The sequence below is a fragment of the Antedon mediterranea genome, chromosome 1 (assembly GCF_964355755.1).
Source record: "Antedon mediterranea chromosome 1, ecAntMedi1.1, whole genome shotgun sequence".
Taxonomy (NCBI): domain Eukaryota; kingdom Metazoa; phylum Echinodermata; class Crinoidea; order Comatulida; family Antedonidae; genus Antedon; species Antedon mediterranea.
In genome coordinates, this window is record NC_092670.1 from 30,020,750 (window position 1) to 30,047,288 (window position 26,539).

General features: G+C 34.7%; 2 protein-coding genes across 2 annotated transcripts; one reads left to right on the forward strand and one right to left on the reverse strand.

The window, feature by feature from the left end:
• The first annotated feature begins 359 nt into the window (after nucleotides 1–359).
• Nucleotides 360–24,435, forward strand: LOC140043837 (tsukushi-A-like). The gene is made up of 9 exons (XM_072088315.1): nucleotides 360–570; nucleotides 1,030–1,089; nucleotides 1,847–1,915; nucleotides 15,277–15,348; nucleotides 15,484–15,552; nucleotides 23,033–23,110; nucleotides 23,343–23,414; nucleotides 23,984–24,052; nucleotides 24,360–24,435. Exons 1-9 carry the CDS (start codon nucleotides 371–373, stop codon nucleotides 24,433–24,435), a joined length of 765 nt encoding a protein of 254 aa, XP_071944416.1. The 5' UTR covers nucleotides 360–370.
• Nucleotides 24,436–24,930: 495 nt separating this feature from the next.
• LOC140043849 (uncharacterized) lies at nucleotides 24,931–25,764 on the reverse strand. The gene has a single exon (XM_072088324.1). The coding sequence runs from the start codon at nucleotides 25,762–25,764 to the stop codon at nucleotides 24,931–24,933; it is 834 nt and encodes a 277-aa protein (XP_071944425.1).
• Between the last annotated feature and the right edge of the window lie 775 nt (nucleotides 25,765–26,539).

A 26,539-nucleotide genomic window follows, 5' to 3' on the forward strand; every position in this document is an offset into this window, starting at 1 on the left:
GTGTTTTTTTTAATGGTTAAACGTTGTTAAAGCTGAACACTACACTGACTATTCCCCTGATACTGGATCGGTAGGAAGCGGACACCAAGAGAGTATTATTATGTGATTTTATTCTGTAATACCTCATATTTGATTAAATCAAGGAGAAATAAGTATCAGCTATACTTTCCATTTTAAACAATGAGTGTGAGTACAATACCAGAATTGAATACAGTTTAATTGCAATGTTTACAATGATTATTCACCTGAGAAATATAAACGGTGTTTCCTTATTCTGTAACATATATGGACATTGATAATGATCACCTTAACCAGTCAATACGGTTAAACAGTGTAAGACGTATGTAACTACTCTTTACCTTTTGTTACAATGATGTCTTATAACTTCTTGATGGTATTGTTGTTTTTATATGTGAATTGGTCAATTGGTGTTAAGGTTGCATGTAGAACAAGTAACGATGCTAGTTTTGAGACAGTTTGTGAATGTACAGAAAGAACACGAACCGTGAATTGTAGCTACCGAGGACTAAATGAATGGCCAGTTGGAATTCCAATAAATACGTACTATCTGTAAGTTATTGAATCAATTATTACATAAAATATTCATGAAATCAAGTGGAATGTGGGACTAAGGTTAGAAGGACTGTAGGATTGTTACTTTATACCGATGTAGTTTTCATGTGTCGTACAATGAGACCTAAAGGTGGAGACCGTGGTGTAAAGTTAATTACCAACAACTTTATAATCTTTAAAAATCTAAATTGTATATGACGCAAAGAAGAGTTGTTTCACTCTCTTTGATTTCAATTTATATAGATACATGAGTGACAACAACCTGAGAGCAATTAATGACGATACGTTGTTAAAATTACCGGAGCTTAAAGTTTCATAACAATTTAATTAGCATTCACTGCAATTGTAATATTATTTAGTAGGTATTGTTGCATGATTTCAAAAAACATTTTCGGCGGTTATTTATCAATATATAATCTGTTTTTAAAACATTGTATCATAACATGTTATTTTCAGAGGAATTAATAACAATTCACTTAGAAGACTACCCTCGTTTCCGAAGTCAATCCAAAGTGTGTAAGTATTATTTTTGAAAAAGATATTCTGTAGCCTAAGTATTATGATATTAATATTAAAGTCATCAGTAATTATTGTTGAGTGCCCTCGTCATTTGATTGGTTTAATTTGTATCACGTTCTGTTAAAATGGTTTTTGCATCCTCAGATTATTTTTAAATATTGAGACTTGCGACTCTTTTGTCAAAATCTGAGAACTGCCTTGGTTCCGCCTTGTTAAATGGAACAGTCAACCATTCAAAGCAAACCGTATCCTCATTCAGCTTATAAACATTATTGTGTATAACTTAAATCCATTGTAATATTTTATTGTCTATAATGTCATAATCTGATTTTAATTTTTCTATCATGGTTTTTAAGCATGCATCGATGTTAGTACTTAAATATATAGGCCTATTTTCCTTTAAAAAAAATTGTTTGATGAATATGCCATTTTAATGTCACATTCAGACAGTTATTCACTTTGACCCAAAATATATATTTACCTGAAAAAACTGTAATTTAAAGCAAAACATAGTCAAATTGGCTGCCAATCAATGGTTTTTGATTGAATTTAACGATTTATTTTGTCGTTTTATATGTGCATTTTTATTTTTTTATTTTTATTAAAACTACACCAAGTCTGATTTTAATAATCTTAATTGTTTATGTTTTTGGGGGCAATACATTTTACTACTTCGATTTACATAACATTTACATAATAATTGATTTTAATAGAGTATAGATGTTAATCAATCTAAATATTAATAATCTTTCAGATATGCAGCATACAACCTGCTGACAGACATATCAACAGCATTTAATGATCTTCCAAGACTTTATAATGTGTACGTTACAATGATATTATTTCAATGTTTAATGTTATTGATGTTATATATTACAATAGATAGTGAAATAATCTCAGATCAGAAGCATTATTTTTTTCATTCATGTTTAATAGTCATACTTTAATTTTCTATTTAAAATTTGTTTGATTCATTGAACTAAACAATACGTTAACAGTGTAGTTCCTAACTACTATAGCAGCTACATTTATTGCTTTTACTTTTACCTAATAGATTAGAATGTATGTTTGTAATAATATGTCATCGTATTTGGTAACAAACTTGTCATATATTATTATAGAAACCGGACCCTGAAAAAACACACTTTACATAGTAAAGTCATTCGCCCTCGATGTTATCGGATGGCATGTCCAATTGTTGCAATAGGGTTGGTGAAATCTGTCCATAATAGGTTACTTTTCTGTCCATAATAGGGAACTTTCTGTCCATAATAGGGACTAGAGGGCGCTGTTGTTTGTCCATAATAGGCGAGTTTATTGGAGTAGTGCGCCATCCATTGTGTTGTCCATAATAGGTGATTTTGTTGGCGTACTCGATCGTACGTACGTAGTTTATTCGAGAGTAGAAGTAATAGTATTATTAGTTAATACTAATTTGCTTTCTCTTCAAACTTCAAGGCTACCTACTGTAGGCCTAGCTAGTAGGAGGCCTAATTAGTATAATTATTTAAGTCTCTCTAGCCGCTAGGGCCTAGGCTAGTCCTGTTTTAGAGTTAGGCTACCTCAGGCATAGATAGTACTACTACTAGCTTAGGCCTAGCTGGAGTCCATTTGTTATTGTCCACTATTACTAATGAAATGTGAGCTTTTTTTTTCTAGGCCTACCTTACAGCAGGGGGTACCTCCCTGCTACAGTAGGAATAAAAATGACATGGGCTCATATTAGGTAGATAGGTTTCCTACTACAAACCATTAGGCCTATCCTCATTATCTGTTTTTTTATTATTTTAATATGAATATTTTACAGATTACTCGTAACTATACTGCCTAACTGCAGGTCAGGTCTGGCGGACTAGTCACTATACAGTCTTTTACTAATACCACTGCCACCACCGCCCACTACTATACTTTAAAGACTGAAATCAGCTACTACTAGCCTAGTCTACTAGACCTATTGGTAGTTTGTCTTCAAATCACAGACATCTAGATTGCTAGATTGACCTTTTTGTTTTTTTAAATTATTTTTTGAATGAATGAGTCTTATCCAGACAGTTCGGACAGTTAGTAGGTTGGCAGTATAGTAGAGCCAGAGCTATTGTTACTGTATGTTATTAATTATGTCATCTATTTAAATCTCAATTTTTCCCATGTTTTTTGCATGTATCAAAGATTGTGTACAGCAGCCCACGAAATTCAGAAAAAAGAAGGTCGGCAAAAAATTGCCGACCTTAAATTCGCCAAGGTCGGCAGTCTCGGCAGTTCTAAAAATAGAAAATTCACCAAGGCCTAACCTCTTGCTAACCTAAAGGGCTAGCTAGGCCTAGCCTCCCTAGCTATATGTTATGCAAAAAGAACTAGCAAAATTAACTAAAATATAAAAACCTAACACTAAAATTTACAAGATAAATTCTATTTGATAATTGCTGAACATCATGGTTCTGGAGCTAGCCGTACACAGAGGATAGTTGCTTGCTTGGCATAACAGGGTATTCCCCTACACAGGTCTGTCGCACAGCGCTGTGCCCAGCCAGCTTGGTTTTGATAGGAGGAAAGCATGCAGCTCACACACAAAATGATGTAATGGTTGAGTGAATTCAGGGATCATCTTAATTCTATGGTTTGTTAACTAAACACAACATGGTGGTGAATATGCCTGTTAATATTTCAATGATACGATCCCTTAAAGTACCATGTTGTTGCTAGGAGGCTTGAAAGGAGGGATCTAGCCTAGTTTCTAGGTCGGCAATCTCTTGCCGTCCTCTGACAATTTAAGGTCGGCAATAAGGTCGGCAATTGCCGATTGCCGACGTGAAATTCGTGGGCTGGTACAGTGTATCTTCTGATCAATGTTATAGTACAGTAGCATGGACATTTCTATTAACTAGGGTAAGTAACAGATAGGCCCAACCTACAATTGAAGAAAAATACTTTACATACAACCCACTAGGCCTACATCTTTTAGGACATTTTTCAATATGACCAAGATACTGTAAAATCCCAAGAAGAAGCCTATTTAGAAAAAGTATTTGTTTGCAAAAGTAATCTTCGGAAAAGAAGGATACAATTTAGTCAAACATTTTCAGAGAGACAAACTGAATTTTATCAGTACCGTAGTAGAAAAACTGACAATACATGAAAATTAATTTTTAACATTCTGATTTGAAATATTCTATTCATTTGAATTGCTAAGAAATTAAAAGTAGATATTTTTTTTTTATTTCCATTCATTATAAACATTACAATCACAGTACAAAGAATAGATAAATCCACTAACAAATTCATGCAGACAATATTTCAAAATTTAATTGAATGTTATATTATTAAAGCATTCATTCAATAAAGCATTTGTCTTTAAAACATTTAATATCAGTTTTCATATAGTGAGTATGGTAATAATTGACTCTAACAACTGGTATAAACTTAAATTTAGTAAAACAATCCTACATATCTTTTTTTTAAATGCAATAAAATATTTAAACATAACTGTTTCCCACCATACAACATGAAAATTTGTCTCAGCATTACTAAGATTGGAGTTTCTTGCATTATACAATACCTTTTTTTTATTATAGGCATACAGATGTTTGATATTCTGCTCATATACAGTATGCTGCTGAAATGAAAAAGTACATCACTTCAACATATTATTTTTGATCATAATCATCGATCAATAATTATAGTAATAAACAAAATCATTATGGTGCATTTTATTTATTTATTTTTATTTTTTTTTTTTTTTATTTCATCATATAATACATTACAAAGGAAAAACATAATCAAATAAAAAATTAAAATAAAAAGCAACAAACAAAAACAACAAAGATATCCATCTAACAAATTAAATAAAGGTTCATAAAAATTATTCTACTCTATAAACCATTTTATATTTGATTTATAAATTCTTCTAATTTTATCCATTTTCTATTAAAAATACTGTCCTCAAAATTCTGATGATAAAGAAATTTTTCTGTTTCATAAAACCTTTTTAACTCGTTCATAACCATTTTGATAGTTGGCTTACATTTAACTAGTTTACATTTATAAATAAATGATTTTACAATTAGAATAATTGCATTAATGGCTTTTAAATTAAAAAACTGATGCGCATCTTGGTATCCGAAAATTATGCTCTCTTTACTAAAAATAAATTGCACTCCAGTTTTTTCTGAAATTTTTTCCTGGAGGAGGTTCCATATCCTTTTTACTATTGGACAATTACAGAACAAATGCTGAATGGTTTCAATTTTACCATCTCCAAATGAGCACATTGAAGTTTCTTTTATATTCATTTTAAATAATTGTTCATTTGTTGCAATTATTCTATTTACAATTTTATATTGAAAATATATTAAAGCAATATTCATTGTACACGTATGTGGAGCTAGGTAGATTGTTTTCCATTGTTCGTTATTGAATACAAATTTATTTTCTGCCCATTTCTTTTGTGCTTTCCATGATTTAAACATTGAGTTATTTAAAACATCATAAAAAATACGACATCCCTTTCTTTGTTGAAAGAGTACTTTTATGTGAAATGGAATATCTGGCAAAACTGTTTTTTTAATTTCACATATCATTAAATTGTTAAATTTTTCCCTAAGAAGCCTTTTTAATCCTATTAATTTTATATAATTTATCTTAATACCATAGGTATCTTCGACTTCTTTTTTATTCATAAATTGCCCATTGCTGTTAAACAAATCATTAACAAACAAAATACCTGCTTTTTCCCAATTTCCATATCTTATACATTCGTTGCCTATTCTTATTACTTCATTATTCCAAATTTGCATTCGTAATAGCTCGTCAACAGACTTTGGATAATGAATAGAAATAAAATTACTCCATGCATCTATTACCTCTTTCCAGAAGAGAATTTTAACATTATCTCTAATGCTGGACAGACGTTTACAATTCGTTTCAAGTTGCATAGAGTTAGACAAATTTGTTATGTACTTAAATAGCTTAAATATTGGGTTGTCTTCGGATTTATTGTTGAAAATTCTACGCAACCAAGTTATTTTTAATGACATAAAAAAAAAGTTCAAATCTACCATTCTTAATCCACCATGTAAGTAATCACTTTTCATCTGATGCCGGTTTATTTTATCAGGTTTGTTTTGCCAAATAAAACGAAAAAATAAATTATTAAGACGTACTACGTATTCATTTGATGGGTTCGGTAAGGACATGATCATATGAATGAGTTTTGGTAACAAGAGTGATTTAATAATAGTTATTTTACCAATTACTGTCAAGTTTCGTTTAGACCATTGGTTTATCATACGCTCTATCGTTAAAAACACTCTTTCATAGTTTACATTAATCATTTGAACTGCATCTAATGAAAAGTCAATACCTAAAATTGAAAATATGGCATTGCCTATCCAGTTTATCTTTTTTCTTGTTTTTAACCTTACATTGCTACCTCTCTTACTACCTATCCATACAACTTTTGTTTTTTCTTCATTTATTCTTAAACCGGAAATACTCTCGTATGTATCCAGTGTATCGAGTGTTGCATGCAGTGATGCTTCAGACCCATCAAGTATAATGGTAGTGTCGTCTGCATATTGAGATATTGTATATTCCTCATCTCTAATTTTAACTCCCTTAATTAGTTTGTTTTGCTTTATTAAATTATTCAATATTTCTGCACAAATTATAAAAATATATGGAGAAAGAGGGTCTCCTTGTCTACAGCCTCTTTCAATTTTAAAACGATTTGACATAGCACCGTTAACATTAACTGAGGAATACATTTCCGAATAAAAAATTGTAATCCACCTTCTAATAGACTCGCCAAAGTTAAACATTTCCATGGCTCTATCAATGAATATATGTGAAACAGAGTCGAAGGCTTTTTCGAAGTCAATTAATAATAGCATACCGGGAATCTTTAACTGTTCACTAAGACATATAATGTCATTCATTAGTCTAATATTTTCGCCAATAAATCTATCTGGCATAAAACCGTTTTGCTCTCTACTTATAATATGACTTAATACATTCTTTATTCGATTAGCTATACATCCAGACGCTAACTTATAGGTGATGCTTAATAGTGATATAGGTCGCCAATTTTTTAGAAGGTCCCTTGGTTTATTCGGTTTAGGTATAAGCGTTATGATTCCAATTTGTTGAGATTGAGATAGTTTTCCGTTCTTATACACCCAATCGAGCATTCTAACTAAATAACCACTAATATTAATCCAGAAAAATTTAAAGAATTCGGCGGAGAAACCATCTTGTCCGGGACTTTTATTGTTTTTCATATTTTTAAGAACTTGTAATATTTCATCAATTGTTAATGGCCCTTCAATTTCCTCCTTTTGTTTTTGTGATAATTTTGTCATACTATTTTTTTCAAATATTGTTTTCATAGTTACAAGATCAATTTTAACGTCTTTGTTTTTGTACAATTTGTTATAATAACTTTCTACATTCTTTATAATTTGTTTATTATCAGTTATATCCTGACCCATTTCCCTCCTAATTTTATTCAAACTTTTATTTACAATCTTTTTTTTCTCCAAATTAAGGAAGAAAGAAGATGGTTTTTCCCCTTGTTCCACCAACTGAGCTCGCGATCTCAGCATGATCCCTTCAATTTTAACCATACGTAATTGTTGTAATTCAATCTTTATGGAATTTAGCTCTTCAATATTGTTGTCCATTTCTGGACCAATTTGAAGTTCATCCATCTTTCTTTCAATTACATTAATTTTATCTTCTAATTCTTTTTCTCGCTTTTCATTTTCTTTTTTTAACCTTGAGGAGAACGAAATTGTTTTGCCTCTTATTCCTAAGAGCAACATTTCAAAAAATAATGCATCATTAATAGAAAGGGACAAATCTGAGACTGGGATATCCTTAATTGTGTCTCTTTTGTATGGCGACGCAGCATATCGTTCTGTAATTGTTTGGATTTCTTTTTTAACTATTTTATTTATCCTTGCTATTTTTTAAATTGTAGTTTAACCATGTTTTTACACTTTTAAAAATAATATAATTCAGTATTTTTTAAATGTGATTTAGATTTTGAATAAACTGTTCTGAATACAGGACAAAGGTGTTGATTGTACACAGCGTGTATGTAAACTTGATTTATTGTCGTATTTCTTATTAGTATTAAACATTAAAATTGATTCATTTAATTAAACAATATAATAAATGGATGAGATGTGCTGCTGTTGATCCACTTTAGACTGGGATGGTTTGTCATTGAGCTATGTGGATCCAGAATTTTGAAATAGGGGAGGACCTAAAATGACGAAATGAAGTGCTGAACTGTGATGTCTTTTTCAATATTAAATTGATTTTTATTATTACTGTTAACAAAACAAAATAAGTCCAAAGAAAAAAAAATACAACAATACATTGAAACACCAATGCATTTATAAAAATAACAGTTTACATTTCATTATCTTAAAAAAATAAAACTTTATCAATATTGTTACGGGCTCGCTCGTTAGGCTGAAACCAACAATAAGAACATAACAAAACACGTTGTAGTTGTCGTCCATCTTTATTCATCTCTTCTCTTTTACTCTAGAGGGCTCACTTCTGTGTGACAAACCCATCACACACCCCCACTTAAAGAAAGTTTGATATGATTAAAGTTATAACGGTTTACTATAACATCTTAAATCTTTTCTTATACAGTAGTTATTTTAACAGGTCGTTGATATGAATTTACTTCAACTGCTTCTTTAAAATTTCACAAGTTCTAATTACTTTAAATCCGTGTATGCCATTAATGCATCACTCTATCACAACTAACATATTATAATTAAATAAACACTTTTAAAATCACCAACACTTTTAAAATCATTTCATGCAAGTTTTATCTAAACTCTTGACAAAGCGTCAGCTACAACATTGTCTTTTCCTCTGATATGATGAATTTCCAGATTCATTTCTTGAACTGCTAAGCTCCATCTCAACAAGCGTTGATTCTTGTCCTTCATTCTTGCCAAGAACGTTAATGGGTTGTGGTCAGTCCAAACTACAATTGGAACTGGAGTAGATCCAAGATACACTTCAAAGTGCTTTAACGCTGACATCAAAGCCAATGTCTCCTTCTCAACAGTAGAATAACGTTTCTCATGCTGGTTGAATTTTCTTGAGTAGAAACACACAGGCTTGTCAACACCATTCTCGTCTGTTTGCGCCAACACAGCACCAGAACCAACATCACTGGCATCAATCATCAACGAGAACTGTTTATCAAATTGTGGAGCCATCAACACCGGTTCGTTTGATAACATCGCTTTAACTTTAATGAACGCATTATTGCATTCCTCCAACCACACAAAACTTGCATTCTTTTTCAGCAGATTCGTTAATGGAGCTACAAGCGTTGAGAAACTTCTGCAAAAACGTCGATAAAACCCAGCCATTCCCAGGAACCGCATTAACTCCTGCTTACTCTTTGGAACTGGGAAATCACAGACTGCCTTAATCTTAGCACTTAATGGTTTCACTTTTCCGCAACCAACTTTATGACCTAAGAACACAATTTCTGCACAGGAAAACTCGCTTTTCACCAAATTTACTGTCAACTTCGCAGCTGTCAACCTGTCAAACAATGCCTTAATTCTCTGCAAATGGACATCCCATGTATCACTATAAACAACCAAATCGTCTATATAAGCTTCACAGCCCTCCAACCCTGAAATACACGCAACTGGTGTTGACGTACAGGTATCACTTTTATTTCTCGCTGTGTATGGTTTCAACATGTTTATATGACACAGTCGCTTCTTCTTACGCCTATCTGGAGTATCTAACACATAGTCAACTTCTCCTACTCTTTCTAATACTTTGTAAGGACCAGCAAATCTTGCAGATAATGGTTGACTGGGAAGAGGCAACATAACTAACACTTCATCACCTGAATTAAAGCTTCTCTTTTCTGATTTCCTATCAAACAATCTCTTCATTTTACCCTGAGCCTTCACAAGATTCTTTCTAGCCATCTCACGAGCACGATTTAATCGATCACGAAATTCAGACACATAATCTAGTATCGATACAGACTCTTCTGCATACCCTAACAGCCTTTCTTTGACTATTTTAAGAGGGCCTCGGACCGAATGACCATACACCAACTCAAATGGGCTAAACCCTAAGGACTCTTGCACTGTTTCACGAACAGCGAATAACAATAAGGGAACTCCCTCATCCCATTCCTTTTCACATTGAAAACAATAGGTTTTAATCATATTCTTAAGTGTTTGATGAAATCTCTCAAGTGCCCCTTGAGACTGTGGATGGTAAGCACTTGAACTTATATGGGCAACACCTAACTGCTCTAAGACTTGTTTAAATATCTTTGACATGAAGTTTGATCCTTGATCGGACTGAACAGCTTTAGGCAATCCTACCCATGTAAAGAATTTTACCAATGCTTTAACAACATTCTTAGCTGTAATACGCCTAAGAGGAATCGCTTCTGGAAACCTACTTGATGCACACATTATTGTTAATAGATACTCATTTCAATTTTTAGTACGTGGTAATGGACCCACACAATCAACAATAACCCTTGAAAATGGTTCACCGAATGCAGGAATAGGCTTAAGTGGGGTTACTGGAACCTTTTGATTAGGCTTCCCCACTACCTGACACGCATGACAGGATTTACAATAGTTAGACACATCTTTTCTAAGACCTGACCAAAAGAAATGCCTGAGAATTTTGTCTACCGTTTTATTGACACCTAAATGCCCTGAAAGAGGATCATCATGCGCAATACCAATAATATCCTGACGGTATCCACTAGGAATAACTATCTGGTGAATCTCATTCCAAACATCACTACTTGGAATATTTGGTGGCCTCCACTTACGCATAAGTATGCCATCCTTTATATAATAACAAACAGGAACAATAAACATTTCCTCTACAGAAAGAGCTTGCTGACCAAATGACACCAAATCAGGATCTTTACTCTGCTCTTCCACTAACCTGGACCGATTGAGAACTGTCGGACCGAAATCACACACTTTTGGGTGCTGTTGTTCAGCCTGGGCAGTGTGTGACTCGGGACCTGAGAACACAGCCTCTTGGGAAACGCGATCCGTAATGTCTCCGTAAAAACTATCACATAAGTCAATACTCTCATCCTCATCTATGATTTTATTTGCCATAGATCGCGTCACCGCACATGATGGAAACACATGTGATAATTCTTTCTCTAAACACACCGTGCTTTCGTCTTCAACAGGACTCTTGCACACAACCGGTTCTACTGTCACTCTGTCTCCGGCCAAATCATTCCCCAAAAGGAGTGTGACACCCCATACTGGAAGACTCGGAACGACACCGACAACAAAATCTCCGCTAACAATATCTGTTTCAATCCGAATTACATGAAGTGGGACTTCCTTATAACCCCCTTCAACACCTTGAATGAGCACACTTGCTCCAGCAGAAGACTCGTTTGAAAATGACAATGCTGATTCTATTATCAGGGATTGTGACGCCCCTGTGTCTCTTAAGACACGAACTTTACTCAGATTCACATCGTTGATCAATGCTACAGAACCAGTAGAGAGGAAAGGCTTAAATAGCTTTCGCACTTTTTCCGGACCTGAAGATTGGATCAACTTCTCACATTCATCAACGTCATGACTCGCTGTCACTTTCAACGGGACTGTATTTACTAACGTGTTTGGAAGTGATTGGGGTTTCTTATTATCCCCTTTAGATTTGCTTTGAAACAGCCAGCAATCTGCCTTTATATGACCCTTTTTCTTGCAGTAAAAACAAGTTCTGACAAATTTACTACTACTATTAACTGTAGTTTTCTGACTTTGGACCTTAGAATCATCAACAGATTTGGAAACCGATTTGGTATCCACCACCTTGTGCGTGAGCACATAATTATCGGCAACAGAAGCCGCTTTCATTAAATTATCCACTTTCTGCTCCTCTAGATGTGTACGAACTTCAGTAGGGGAACAAGATTTAAACTTCTCAACTAACATAAGCTCACGAAGCTTTCCAAATTCACCCTTTACTCCTTCCGAACTACACCATCTATCAACAAGAATCTGCTTCTTACGTGCAAATTCTGTAAACGTTTGATCATAAGGTTTACCTAAGTTCCTAAATTTCTGACGATACGCCTCTGGAACTAACTCATAAGCTGACAAAACAGCAGTTTTAACCGCATCATAGCTTTCACATTGATCATCAGCCAATGCAGAAAATACCTCTTGGGCTTTACCCACAAGAGCAGTTTGTAACAACACAGTCCAGTGTCTAGCAGGCCACTTTAATCTATTAGCAATTTTCTCAAAAGCTAAAAAATATGTCTCTGCCTCGTCCTCATTAAACTTGGGAACCCATTTAATATTCTGAGTAATCTCTGAATCATTAGGTGTAGAAACCCGTGTGGTGTGACCCATTTGGTTAGCTAATTCTAATTTCCTTAACTCAAATTCATGTTTTTAGTCGCGTGGAAGCGACTCTATAGTTCACTATGTCGGTCGGTCGGTCTGTCTGTCTGTCTGTCGGTCTGTCGGTCGGTCTGTCTGTCTGTCGGTCCGGTATCACTATGCGTTTTATCGCTTTATGACCTTATCTTGATATCAGTTTAATCTAGCTAAGTCAATTTTTCACAGAATATTCCTTATGGCCAGGAATCGATGTGGTTATGTTTTCACGGTGCGCAATAAAAAATTACGCGGTCTACGCACGATTTAACGAAATCACGTTTGTAATCATATCTTAACAACCATGAATCACAATTAAATAAAATTTGGTACTCATAAATTTCAGGGCATAAATCATCATATGGCAATACAATTACGTGCGTAGCGCATGTAACGCATGCGTAAGCGCGCTTAAAATTTTCAAAATTTATTTTCGATGAAATAAGAGTACGTTTCAGGCAATTTTAAGCGTTTACAAAATTGCCATGAGTGCGCAGATTTTTGCGCGCGCACTGCGCGTTAAATGTTATTGCGCACTCTTCTTGCCCGATTTCTGTTTTCTTGACTTGCTTTTCAACTCGAAATTACGTTATACGAGCACGTCAAAAGTGACAGGCTACGCACGTGTAAATTAAAAAAATATAAATGTTTTTAAATATTTCAACATTTTTAAACATGTTCAGTAATTTCGGTCAGTATAGTTCACTATGTCGGTCGGTCCGTCTGTCTGTCGGTCTGTCTGTCTGTCGGTCTGTCTGTTTGTCTGTCGGTCTGGTATCACTATGCATTGTAGCACGCGACTTAATGGCTGTTGGCCTTGTTCTTTTTCCATTTCTCTTTGAGTTTGCATCTCTATTTTTCTTCTTTCAAAAATCAATTTTTCACGTTCCAACTCAATTCTAGCCAACTCGACCTCATTCCCCGCAGTTTTTACGGATTCATGAGTAATTAAACCAACATGATTTCCAATCACATTTATCAAGTCATATTTATTCATGGAATCATTTATAGATGCTCCAACCCTAGTACCTAGGAGTCGCAAACGCTCCTCTGATAGCTGAGCTACCACCTCAATGGACATCCAAAAATTCCTCGTCAAAATCACTTTCTGACATAGTTTCTATTCGAAACAAACAAACAAAAACACAGGTTAAAATAATAACCAATATGACGATAATTAAGGCACCAGTAATGAAATACCTGCCAAGCCCACACAATATTAAACCTACCGTGCGCCGTGGTCTCAATAACTAGACCCCTAAAATCAAAGCCAAACAGACTTCTAGTATCATAGGCAAGCCTACACAAGCCTAAAACAACAACACAGTGTACTGGCTCGACGACCGCCAAACCTCGTTCGTTATAAAACGCCTCTAAACCTAAAACCAGTTTAGAATAAGTAACTAAAATTACCATCAGTTCGATCTACAACTACAATTCCGTACTTTGTTCCCGGATGACCCCCCAATTTGTTACGGGCTCGCTCGTTAGGCTGAAACCAACAATAAGAACATAACAAAACACGTTGTAGTTGTCGTCCATCTTTATTCATCTCTTCTCTTTTACTCTAGAGGGCTCACTTCTGTGTGACAAACCCATCACAATATTATTATTAGAGTATTATGGGGTATTTTTTATTTTTGTAAAAGAACGTGTGGGTTCGTTTGGTGATCTATTTAAACTTGCAATAGTATGGTAAGTTGCGTAATGTCTGTCCGTACTATCAAACCTAAAATGAAGTTCAAATTAAATTATTTGTTGCTGAATAAATTTCACATTTCATTATTATTAGTGGACAATAACAAATGGACTAGGCCTAGGCTAGTAGGCCTATAGAGGTAGCCTAACTAACAGGACTAGCCTAGGCCTAGGCTAGAAAGACTTAAATATTTATACTAATTAGGCCTCCTAGGTAGCCTCGAAGTCTGAACATTAAGCAAATTAGTATTACTTCTACTCGCGAAATAAACTACGTACGTACGAGTACGCAAAAAAAATCACCTATTATGGACAACACAATGGATGGCGCAGTACTCCAATAAACTCGCCTATTGTGGACAAAAAGTCACCTATTTTGGACAGCCAATTATGAAAGTCACCTATTATGGACAAACAACAGCGCCCTCTAGTCCCTATTATGGACAGAGAGTAACCTATTATGGACAGAAAAGTAACCTATTATGGACAGATTTCACCAACCCCGCTCAATTGTTGTCAGTACACACTGTGCGCGTGTCACGGGCTCACTGAGCCCTTGATTTTTAAATGAAATAAACAACTCCCGCGTTCACTGACTCATTCTTTGCCTTTATTTTACCTGACAATACGTCAGGTAAAAATCAATTATAATGAAAATCAATTTATCTTAGCTTTCTTTTGACTTGCTTGTTAAATATTTTGTAAAATTCAAAAGTTTAAACACCTTGATTTGGTACGAACGCGAACATTTCCAGGAATGGCTGTATTGGGTGCGCCCAATACTAGCCACTGATGCCTAGTCCTAATAATTAGTCTCAGTTCTAAATGAATGAATATCTGTTTATAAATATGTGGTTTTTTTTCAGAATCAACAACAATAATATTAATCTTTTTTTCAAAGAGGTATCATTTCATTTCGAAGGCACTTTTTGACATACGGAACTGGACTAGTGGAGTAAATTTTCATTTCAGTCATTGTCGTCGCTTTTTAACGATTTTGTCTTATTAAATGCATATTACTTTCGTTTATTTGTTTTAATAGATATATTCAACATAACAGCATCACATCGTTAGACAATACTCTCTTTAAGGATTCACCGTCCATAAATAAATTGTAAGTATGTTATTACAATTGATATGAGTGTTACTGTATGACCTCCGACGACACAACACCACTAACCAAAAACTATACAATTGACATTGTTTAATTCTTACATACTAAAGATCACTACAATATTTTATTTTTCAGAGACATATCGTTCAACCAAATACATACTATTGAACCTTTTACTTTTGCAAAGCTCCAATTATCAGTAATGTAAGTATTCTGGTACAATAATTGTAGATTTCTAAAATGAATGTTGGTAAACTAAGTCAATTAATTGAAGTGTGCTGATTCGGTCAAATACCCTTATTTAGGTACTGGGTTTATAATATAAATGGCATAATTGAGTATGGTATCTAGGTATACTATGTATTTGCTGATGGTACTTGTATATATGTTACGGGAAAAAAGGTAATGATATAAATAATGATCTACCAAAAATAGTAAACTCTATTACCGAATGGTATAAAAAAATCTTCTTACTATTAATGCTGATAAAACAAAATAAATGATTATTAAAAAGAGAGGAAACAAGTTAACTAATATAACAACTCTAAATATAAATATTAATGGTATCAAAAAATTTAACAACACAAGTTAACAATGTGCGATATCTTGGATTGCAAATCAATGATAACCTAAGCTGGAACAACATGTACTTAATATAAACAAATCTGTTGGTTACAAGATAACAATGTTGGGGAAAATGAGTAAATTTTTATTTAAAACACTAATTGAAATACTGTACAAAACTACTATTGAACCTTGTATTGATTATGGAATTACAGTATGGGGAAATACCTCATATTGTTTTATTGATATTGCAAAGAAACAACAAAGACGTGCTGCTAGAATCACGTCAGGAAACTATGATTTTATAAACTTCAGAGGGGATGACATTATCAATGACCTGGGTTGGAAGTCCTTTGAACAGAGGCGTGAATTTTCAATATATTGAATGATGTACAAATGCATTCATAGTGAGTGAGTGAGTGAGTGAGTGGCCGAGCGGTTAAGACAGTGGAACCGTAATCACGTAGCCATAACATCGGCAGGGGTTCGAGGCTCACTCACTCCATGGTTCTGGTGGTAGAATGAGTCTTCTCGGATAAGGACTATAAACCGTAGGTCCAGTGTACACAACTTGCTCGTGTGCACTTTAAAGAACCTAGTACATCTTTCGAGACGAGTAGGGGGTTACCCCGGTGTACTAGTACATCACGGCCACTGATCACCAACTGGGCCCTCTGGGAGATCAGTCTTTGACTGAAGAGGTCACCCAGTATAAAGATAAAACAAACAAACAAACAAATAGCATAGCCCCTCAACGTTTGGTAGATCAAGTTGAATTAATCATTGATAGACATGGTTATAATACTCGATTGGCAAAACCCTTAAATGTAGTTATACTCAAGATAAATGTTAGCAAAATGAATATGTCACTTCAAGTGGCTGGTTGGAAAGTATGTGTGATGGGTTTGTCACACGGAAGTGAGCCCTCTAGAGTAAAAGGAAGGAGATAAATAAAGATGGACGACAACTACAACGTGTTTTGTTATATTCTTATTGTTGGTTTCAGCCTAACGAGCGAGCCCGTAACAAATTGGGAGGTCATCCGGGAACAAAGTACGGAATTGTAGTTGTAGATCGAACTGATGGTAATTTTAGTTGCTTATTCTAAGCTGGTTTTAGGTTTAGAGGCGTTTTATAGCGAACGAGGTTTGGCGGTCGTCGAGCCAGTACACTGTGTTGTTGTTTTAGGCTTGTGTAGGCTTGCCTGTGAGACTAGAAGTCGGTTTGGCTTTGATTTTAGGGGTCTAGTTATTGAGACCACGGCGCACGGTAAGTTTGATACTATGTGGGCTTGGCAGGTATTTCATTACTGGTGCCTTAATTATCGTCATATTGGTTATTATTTTAACCTGTGTTTTTGTTTGTTTGTTTCGAATAGAAACTATGACAGAAAGTGATTTTGACGAAGAATTTTTGGATAGCATGTCCATTGAGGTGGTAGCTCAGCTATCAGAGGAGCGTTTCCGACTCCTAGGTACTAGGGTTGGAGCATCTATAAATGATTACATGAATAAATATGACTTGATAAATGTGATTGGAAATCATGTTGGTTTAATTACTCATGAATCCGTAAAAACTGCGGGGAATGAGGTCGAGTTGGCTAGAATTGAGTTGGAACGTGAAAAATTGATTTTTGAAAGAAGATAAATAGAGATGCAAACTCAAAGAGAAATGAAAATAGAAAAACATGAATTTGAGTTAAGGAAATTAGAATTAGCTAACCAAATGGATCACACCACACGGGTTTCTACACCTAATGATTCAGAGATTACTCAGAATATTAAATGGGTTCCCAAGTTTAATGAGGACGAGGTAGAGACATATTTTTTGGCATTTGAGAAAATTGCTAATAGATTAAAGTGGCCTGCTATACACTGGACTGTGTTGTTACAAACTGCTCTTATGGGTAAAGCCCAAGAGGTATTTTCTGCTTTGGCTGATGATCAATGTGAAAGCTATGATGCGGTTAAAACTGCTGTTTTGTCAGCTAATGAGTTAGTTCCAGAGGCGTATCGTCAGAAATTTAGGAACTTAGGTAAACCTTATGATCAAACATTTACGGAATTTACACGTAAGAAGCAGATCCTTTTTGATAGATGGTGTAGTTCGGAAGAAGTAAACGGTGAATTTGGAAAGCTTCGCGAGCTTATGTTAGTTGAGGAGTTTAAATCTTGTTCCCCTACTGAAGTTCGTACACATCTAGAGGAGCAGAAAGTGGATAATTTAATGAAAGCGGCTTCTGTTACCGATAATTATGTGCTCACGCACAAGGTGGTGGATACCAAATCGGTTTCAAAACTTGTTGATGATTCTAAGGTCGAAAGTCAGAAAACTACAGTTAATAGTAGTAGTAAATTTGTAAGAACTTGTTTTTACTGCAAGAAAAAGGGTCATATAAAGACAGATTGCTGGCTGTTTAAAAGCAAAGCTAAAAGGGATAATAAGAAACCCCAATCACTTCCAAACACGTTAGTAAATACAGTCCCGTTGAAAGTGACAGAGAGTCATGACGTTGATGAAAGTGAGAAATTGATCCAATCTTCAGGTCCGGAAAAAGTGCGAAAGCTATTTAAGCCTTTCCTCTCTACTGGTTCTGTAGCATTGATCAACGATGTGAATCTGAGTAAAGTTCGTATCTTAAGAGACACAGGGGCGTCACAATCCCTGATAATAGAATCGGCATTGTCATTTTCAAACGAGTCTTCTGCTGTGTACCCATTCAAGGTGTTGAAGGGGGTTATAAGGAAGTCCCACTTCATGTAATTCGGATTGAAACAGATATTGTTAGCGGAGATTTTGTTGTCGGTGTCGTTCCGAGTCTTCCAGTATGGGGTGTCACACTCCTTTTGGGGAATGATTTGGCCGGAGACAGAGTGACAGTAGAACCGGTTGTGTGCAAGAGTCCTGTTGAAGACGAAAGTACGGTGTGTTTAGAGAAAGAATTATCACATGTGTTTCCATCATGTGCGGTGACGCGATCTATGGCAAATAAAACCATAGATGAGGATGAGAGTATTGACTTATGTGATAGTTTTTACGGAGACATTACGGTTCGCGTTTCCCAAGAGGCTGTCTGTTCAGGTCCCGAGTCACACACTGCCCAGGCTGAACAACAGCACCCAAAAGTGTGTGATTTCGGTCCGACAGTTCTCAATCGGTTCAGGTTAGTGGAAGAGCAGAGTAAAGATCCTGATTTGGTGTCATTTGGTCAGCAAGCTCTTTCTGTAGAGGAACTGTCTATTGTTCCTGTTTGTTATTATATAAAGGATGGCATACTTATGCGTAAGTGGAGGCCACCAGATATTCCAAGTAGTGATGTTTGGAATGAGATTCACCAGATAGTTATTCCTAGTGGATACCGTCGGGATATTATTGGTATTGCGCATGATGATCCTCTTTCAGGTCATTTAGGTGTCAATAAAACAGACAAAATTCTCAGGCATTTCTTTTGGCCAGGTCTTAGAAAAGATGTGTCTAACTATTGTAAATCCTGTCATGCGTGTCAGGTAGTGGGGGAAGCCTAATCAAAAGGTTCCAGTAGCCCCACTTAAGCCTATTCCTGCATTCGGTGAACCATTTTCAAGAGTTATTGTTGATTGTGTGGGACCACTACCACGTACTAAAAATGGAAATGAGTATCTATTAACAATAATGTGTGCAAAATAATTGATGTCATGTGGAGGAAAATACAAGTTATTATTGAACAACAGTTTAAAAGAAAAGTGATTCTAGATAAAGAAAGGATATGTTTTGGTATTGAAAATCATAGAAATAATCATGCAATTAATTACTTAATACTGATTGTAAAATTGTATATTTATAACTGCAAAGTTAACGAACAAAAACCTCATATAAATCACTTTAAATCGGTATATGAGAGGTATAAAGAAATTGAAAAGTACATTGTTTTTAAAAATAGCTAGACTGTTGATATTTATGTATAAAAATAGCCATATATGTTTTGTAACTTAAAAAGGTTACTTTATTATTATTTTGTATTACTTTGTAATGTAACCAAGTTATGTAATGTATACTGTTTTATGAAATATAGAAAAAAAAAAAAAAAAAAAATAATAATAATGTGTGCATCAAATAGGTTTCCAGAAGCCATTCCTCTTAGGCGTATTACAGCATGTTGTTAAATCATTGGTAAAATTCTTTACATGGGTAGGATTGCCTAAAGCTGTTCAGTCCGATCAAGGATCAAACTTCATGTCAAAGATATTTAAACAAGTCTTAGAGTAGTTAGGTGTTGCCCATATAAGTTCAAGTGCTTACCATCCACAGTTTCAAGGGCACTTGAGAGATTTCATCAAGCACTTAAAAATATGATTAAAACCTATTGTTTTCAATGTGAAAAGGAATGGGATGAGGGAGTTCCCTTATTGTTATTTGCTGTTCGTGAAACAGTGCAAGAGTCCTTATGGTTTAGCCCATTTGAGTTGGTGTATGGTCATTCGGTCCGAGGCCTTCTTACAATAGTCAAAGAAAGGCTGTTAGGGAATGCAGAAGAGTCTGTATCGATACTAGATTATGTGCCTGAATTTCGTGATCGATTAAATCGTGCTCGTGAGATGGCTAGAAAGAATCTTGTGAAGGCTCAGTGTAAAATGAAGAGATTGTTTGATAGGAAATCAGAAAAGAGAAGCTTTAGTTCAGGTAATGAAGTGTTAGTTATGTTGCCTCTTCCCAGTCAACCATTATCTGCAAGATTTGCTGGTCCTTACAAAGTATTAGAAAGAGTAGGAGAAGTTGACTATGTGTTAGATACTCCAGATAGGCGTAAGAAGAAGCGACTGTGTCATATAAACATGTTGAAACCATACACAGCGAGAAATAATAGTAATACTTGTACGTCAACACCAGTTACGTGTGTTGTTGAAGATAATTCTGAAGAGTTTGGGGATCCTGATACATGTGTTAAGTTCAGTAATTCAGATGCCCTTGCAAACATTGAAGAGAATGTTGGTCATTTATCTCGTGATCGTAAGGTTGAAATTGTTAGTTTGATATTTGGAAATCTGCAGTTGTTTTCGGATGTTCCAGGTCGAACGAACTTAGTGGAGCGTTAAGACAGCTGATTGTTCACCAATAAAACAAAATTCATATAGAGCAAATCCATTCAAGATGAAGATATTACAAAATGAGATTGATTACATGATTAAGAATGATATAATCGAGCCTAGTTGCAGTGCTTGGAGTTCTCCATGTATATTAGTTCAGAAGCCAGATAAATCGTATCGTTTTTGTACTGATTATCGGAAGGTTAATGCTAAATCTACTACAGATTCATATCCCATACCGAGGATAGACGACTGTATTGATCGTGTGGGTAGTGCTAAGTTTGTCAGTAAATTTGATCTTCTAAAGGGTTACTGGCAAATTCCTTTAACAGAGCGAGCGAAAGAAGTGTCAGCTTTTGTAACTCCCATAGGTCTTTATCAGTATAAAGTCATGCCTTTCGGTTTAAAGAATGCACCAGCCACGTTCCAGAGATTGGTTAATGGTATAATTTCAGGGTTGGAGGGCTGTGAAGCTTATATAGACGATTTGGTTGTTTATAGTGATACATGGGATGTTCATGTGCAGAGAATTAAGGCATTGTTTGACAGGTTGACAGCTGCAAAGTTGACAGTAAATTTGGTGAAAAGCGAGTTTTCCTGTGCAGAAATTGTGTTCTTAGGTCATAAAGTTGGTTGCGGAAAAGTGAAACCATTAAGTGCTAAGATTAAGGCAGTCTGTGATTTCCCAGTTCCAAAGAGTAAGCAGGAGTTAATGCGTTTCTTGGAAATGGCTGGGTTTTTTCGACGTTTTTGCAGAAGTTTCTCAACGCTTGTAGCTCCATTAACGAATCTACTGAAAAAGAATGCGAGTTTTGTGTGGTTGGAGGAATGCAATAATGCGTTCATTAAAGTTAAAGCGATGTTATCAAACGAACCGGTGTTGATGGCTCCACAATTTGATAAACAGTTCTCGTTGATGATTGATGCCCGTGATGTTGGTTCTGGTGCTGTGTTTGCGCAAACAGACGAGAATGGTGTTGACAAGCCTGTGTGTTTCTACTCGAGAAAATTCAACCAGCATGAGAAACGTTATTCTACTGTTGAGAAGGAGACATTAGCTTTGATGTCAGCGTTAAAGCACTTTGAAGTGTATCTTGGATCTACTCCGTTTCCAATTGTTGTTTGGACTGACCACAACCCATTAACGTTCTTGGCAAGAATGAAGGACAAGAATCAACGCCTGTTGAGATGGAGTTTAGCAGTTCAAAAAATGAATCTGGAAATTCATCATATCAGAGGAAAAGACAATGTTGTAGCTGACGCTTTGTCAAGAGTTTAGATAAAACATGCATGAAATGATTTTAAAAGTGTTGTTGATTTTGAAAGTGTTTATTTAATTATAATATGTTAGTTGTGATAGAGTGATGCATTAATGGCATACACGGATTTAAAGTAATTAGAACTTGTGAAATTTTAAAGAAGCAGTTGAAGTAAATTCATATCAACGACCTGTTAAAATAACTACTGTATAAGAAAGGATTTAAGATGTTATAGTAAACAGTTATAAGTTTAATCATATCAAACTTTCTTTAAGTGGGGGTGTGTGATGGGTTTGTCACACGGAAGTGAGCCCTCTAGAGTAAAAGGATGGAGATGAATAAAGATGGACGACAACTAAAACGTGTTTTGTTATATTCTTATTGTTGGTTTCAGCCTAACGAGCGAGCCCGTAATATATGGAATAACCTTCCTATATCATTGCAAGAAGCGACCTCTTACAATGCATTTAAATATAAGTACAAAACACAACAAAAAGGATGTATTTAAATACAAACTTCAACTTGAGAACCTGTGTAATTGCGATGTACTTACTTAACTGTTTGTTATTATTAATTCTGTATCTGTATTTAAAATGTCATTGTACTTGTATGTCTTTCGATAATCTAAAACAAAAACAAAAATTTGTTTTTGTAAATTTTGTAACTTATGACTTTTAGTTTATAAATAAATAAATAAATCTAACTTACCATTGAGTTCATAATCGCAGAAATGTGTTTTAATCGTTATTAATAGTCAATGTCGACCTCTCTTTATTTTTTTTGGTTTATATATTTTAGAGATATTCAGTATAACCACAACCTTCAAAGGCTTTGTGAAAATTCATTTGCATTGACTACAAGGCTTAACTATGGAATGTAAGTAATCAGAAAGGTACTGATGGAAAATATACTAACATACTTTATTAGACATAGATTGTACCAGATAATACATTGTGTGTTGATTGAGCTGTATATTTGTAATGCGTGCCTCTCTAGTAGAACTACATTTAACAAGAATAATGAGATATTTACACCAAAAAAAAATTCCATTAAATGATAAGTTTCTGTGATTGATTATCATTATAATGATATCTTCTTCTTTCAATAGAGTTATTGCAAACAATAACCTTGTACACATTTCTACTGGAACTTTCAAAAACGTTACAGGCGGAAGTGGAATGTAAGTAAAAGAGTCGATATGACAATTAGTAAGTTACTAGAGGGTTTGCTCGCTCACTCTCTAGTGAGTGTACATGGATGGTTCTCAAAAATAAGACCACGCCTCTGGAGACCCGGGTGAGACCTATGCATAAATTATGCATGCTGAGGAGTCCCCAACCTATGTACTGAGACAAAAATATTCGAGTAATTATAGCTAGTGTGATTATTTAGAGGTAACAGAGTTGAAGTTGGTAGCTGAAATGATGTTTGCAACCCGGAAATCGCAAAGTTATGACGAACCTGGAACTAACTTTACCACCGACGGTTAAAAATCTACCGATGATATAATACATATTGTTTTAAAACCCTTAGTAATTTTTTTTTACAGTAATTTTGATGTAATAGTCTACGTAATTAACATTATGCTAGGCTTGACATCAATCAAACTATAGAGTTTAAAATGCATGCATCAATTAATGTGTGCATCATATTTTCATATAAAACTAATGTACCATTAGTACTAACGTACTAATGTATGTAATGTAATGTAAGACTACCTTATAATTAGTATTGTTCAAAATGTACTAGATTTTTAAACGGAAACACCTTACAAAACATACCATCAAGAGCATTTCAGGGTGGAAATACACAAATAATGTAAGTATTGTTTGCCTTGATCATGTCAGTAAATAAAAAATCTGACAATTTACATTGATACAACTTATATAGATAATTATGTATGTTGTCTTTAAAAAAAGTTATCATATATATCGTCAGTTTCCGAGTATAAATTGAAAATAATTTATAACCATGAAAACATAAGACATTTGTTTTGGTCGAAATATTAAACGTTTATTTACTATCCGTAGTCTATTATTTTTGTTAACTTTTTTTTTAATACCAATATATTTACAACGCTATAAACGAATTCGTTACCTCACAAACGTGTGTCCTGTCTTTTTAGCAATCTTGAAGAAAACAAGATTAGTTTTATACACAAGGACGCCTTCTTTGCACTGGACAGTATTCATATTCTGTGAGTATGTAATTGGTACACTATAAGCATAAAGCCTATAAATACGCGTGTGTTAATTCTTAAAGTTCCATTCCCTATAATTTTCGATTTTTAAAATAATAAATAGTACTTTTAAAACATCAAACCAGTTCATTCCTTGTCTTAAATGTACGTGTTATGGTAAATTATGATTTTAAAAAAACCGTGGCTAAAGATACGGTACGGTATCCATACTTCTTAAAACTAAAGGTACGGTAGGTAAGTTTTGTAGGACTAGCTGATAAATAGCAGTAACGTACGAACACCGTGCGTTAGCTATATACCTAGCCTGACGTTGTATAGTTGCTGCATTAATTGTCTTTCTGTTTTTTCCAAATTGGGGAAACCTAGGTATTTCCGTGAAAAGTTACGATTCTTTTTTGGGCTTCACGATCTATGGAAAAGTGGGTGAATGAATCACAGAAGAAAAACGAAACGCTAACTCCGCGCGCAATGCAAGTTGGGACTTATATCGGGCTGTTTAAATTATTAGAATCGACTTATTCTTTTCTTTTTTGTTGTGTATCACTCTATCGATGGCCCAATTTGGATATTCACATATATTAAGTACCTTTCGAATGTGCTTCATCTCTTCTCTTTTGCTCTGCTGTGTTGTTACAATGTTTTGGCATCTGTCCACTAGTGTGTTGATGACGCTCAGCTTGTGCTCAAGAGGATGATTTGATTTGAAGTTTAAGTATTGGTCAGTATGTGTGGGTTTCCTGTAAATCGAAGTTTCTATAGTACCGTCAGTTTTTAGGGTGATGAGGCAGTCCAAGAATGGAAGAGTGTTGTCGGTCATTCTTTCTGTAGTAAACTTGATACTTTTAGTAGGGTCTATGGTGTTAAGATGTTTGTTAAGATCTTCTATAGATTCCTTTTCGACCACAGCTAACACATCATCTACATACCTTCGCCAATAAGTGGGTCTGATGTTGTCATTTGCCCTGCTTATGGCCTCAGTCTCCAACCATTCTAAAAACAGGTTCGCAACGATTAGGCTAATTGGACTTCCCATAGCTATGCCAGATTTTTGCCTGTATATGATGTTTCCAAAACTGAAGTATGCCGTGTTCACGACCAGAGACAACAGTTCCATAACATCTTCTACTTTCAGTTTTGTACGGTTTTGTAGAGTTTTGTTAGCCCTCAAGCATTCATGTATTATTTCAAGTGATTTTTCCGTAGGGGTCTTTGTAAACAAAGACACTACATCAAATGAAACAAAGGTATGGTTAAGTGACACATGAAGATCTTTTACTTCGGTGGCTAGTTCTTTAGAGTTGTTTATTGAGTGTGTGGTGTTGCCAACCATTGGCAATCCCTCTGGGATTCACCCAGAGGTTTTCAAGCAATAACTCAGATAGGGCGCATGTCACAACAACATCACGTGACTATGCCATGATCAGTGTCGGCAAACCAAGCTGACACCACTACCTTGAGAAAGTGCGATGCTAACGCACGAAACGTTGGTAAGTCTCAACGTTTATTTTTCACCTTCATGAAAAACGAAAATTTGATTTCAAAAATATTTTGGGAAGGAGATGAATTTTTTCAATTTTATGATATAAATTCTTCTGCAATTTCAATATTTTCTATAAAGCAATTTCTATAGAACTCTATAGAGCTATATAGAATCTATAAATTCTATAAAAATAAAACATTTCTATAGAAATTAGTATTATTGACAGAATTATATTGAAACTTCTATATATAGAGTTCTATAAGAACTGTTTTGTTACAGTAGTATAAAAAAGTGGGTAACGTAAGCCTCCCACGGATATTTTTTCCTTGATATACCTTACCAATAACAACTCATCGGCTTATAATTATTATCAATAATATTATCACAAAAATTATGGCAATATAAATTACGGTGACTCGCACGAAACTTTGAAATGTTATAAGCATAATATAATAATTAAGGTTTTTCAATAATACCTATATAATTAACAATAATTGTTTTTTTAGTAAAAAAACATACTTTCGTAATCCTAAATTCCTATAATGTTACTGGTATTCATTGTATATGTATTTCCCCTTAGACAGTTCCCACTGACGATCGACTATTTATATAATATTATTGATTA

Excerpts from the sequence above, each read along its gene's own strand:
- LOC140043849 (XM_072088324.1), bottom strand. The coding sequence starts at position 25,764 with ATGGTTGGCAACACCACACACTCAATAAACAACTCTAAAGAACTAGCC.
- LOC140043837 (XM_072088315.1), top strand. The coding sequence starts at position 371 with ATGATGTCTTATAACTTCTTGATGGTATTGTTGTTTTTATATGTGAAT. Across the intron at positions 1,916-15,276 it reads CTTCCAAGACTTTATAATGT|ATATATTCAACATAACAGCA; the intron begins GTACGTTACAAT and ends TTGTTTTAATAG. Across the intron at positions 15,349-15,483 it reads TCACCGTCCATAAATAAATT|AGACATATCGTTCAACCAAA; the intron begins GTAAGTATGTTA and ends TTTATTTTTCAG.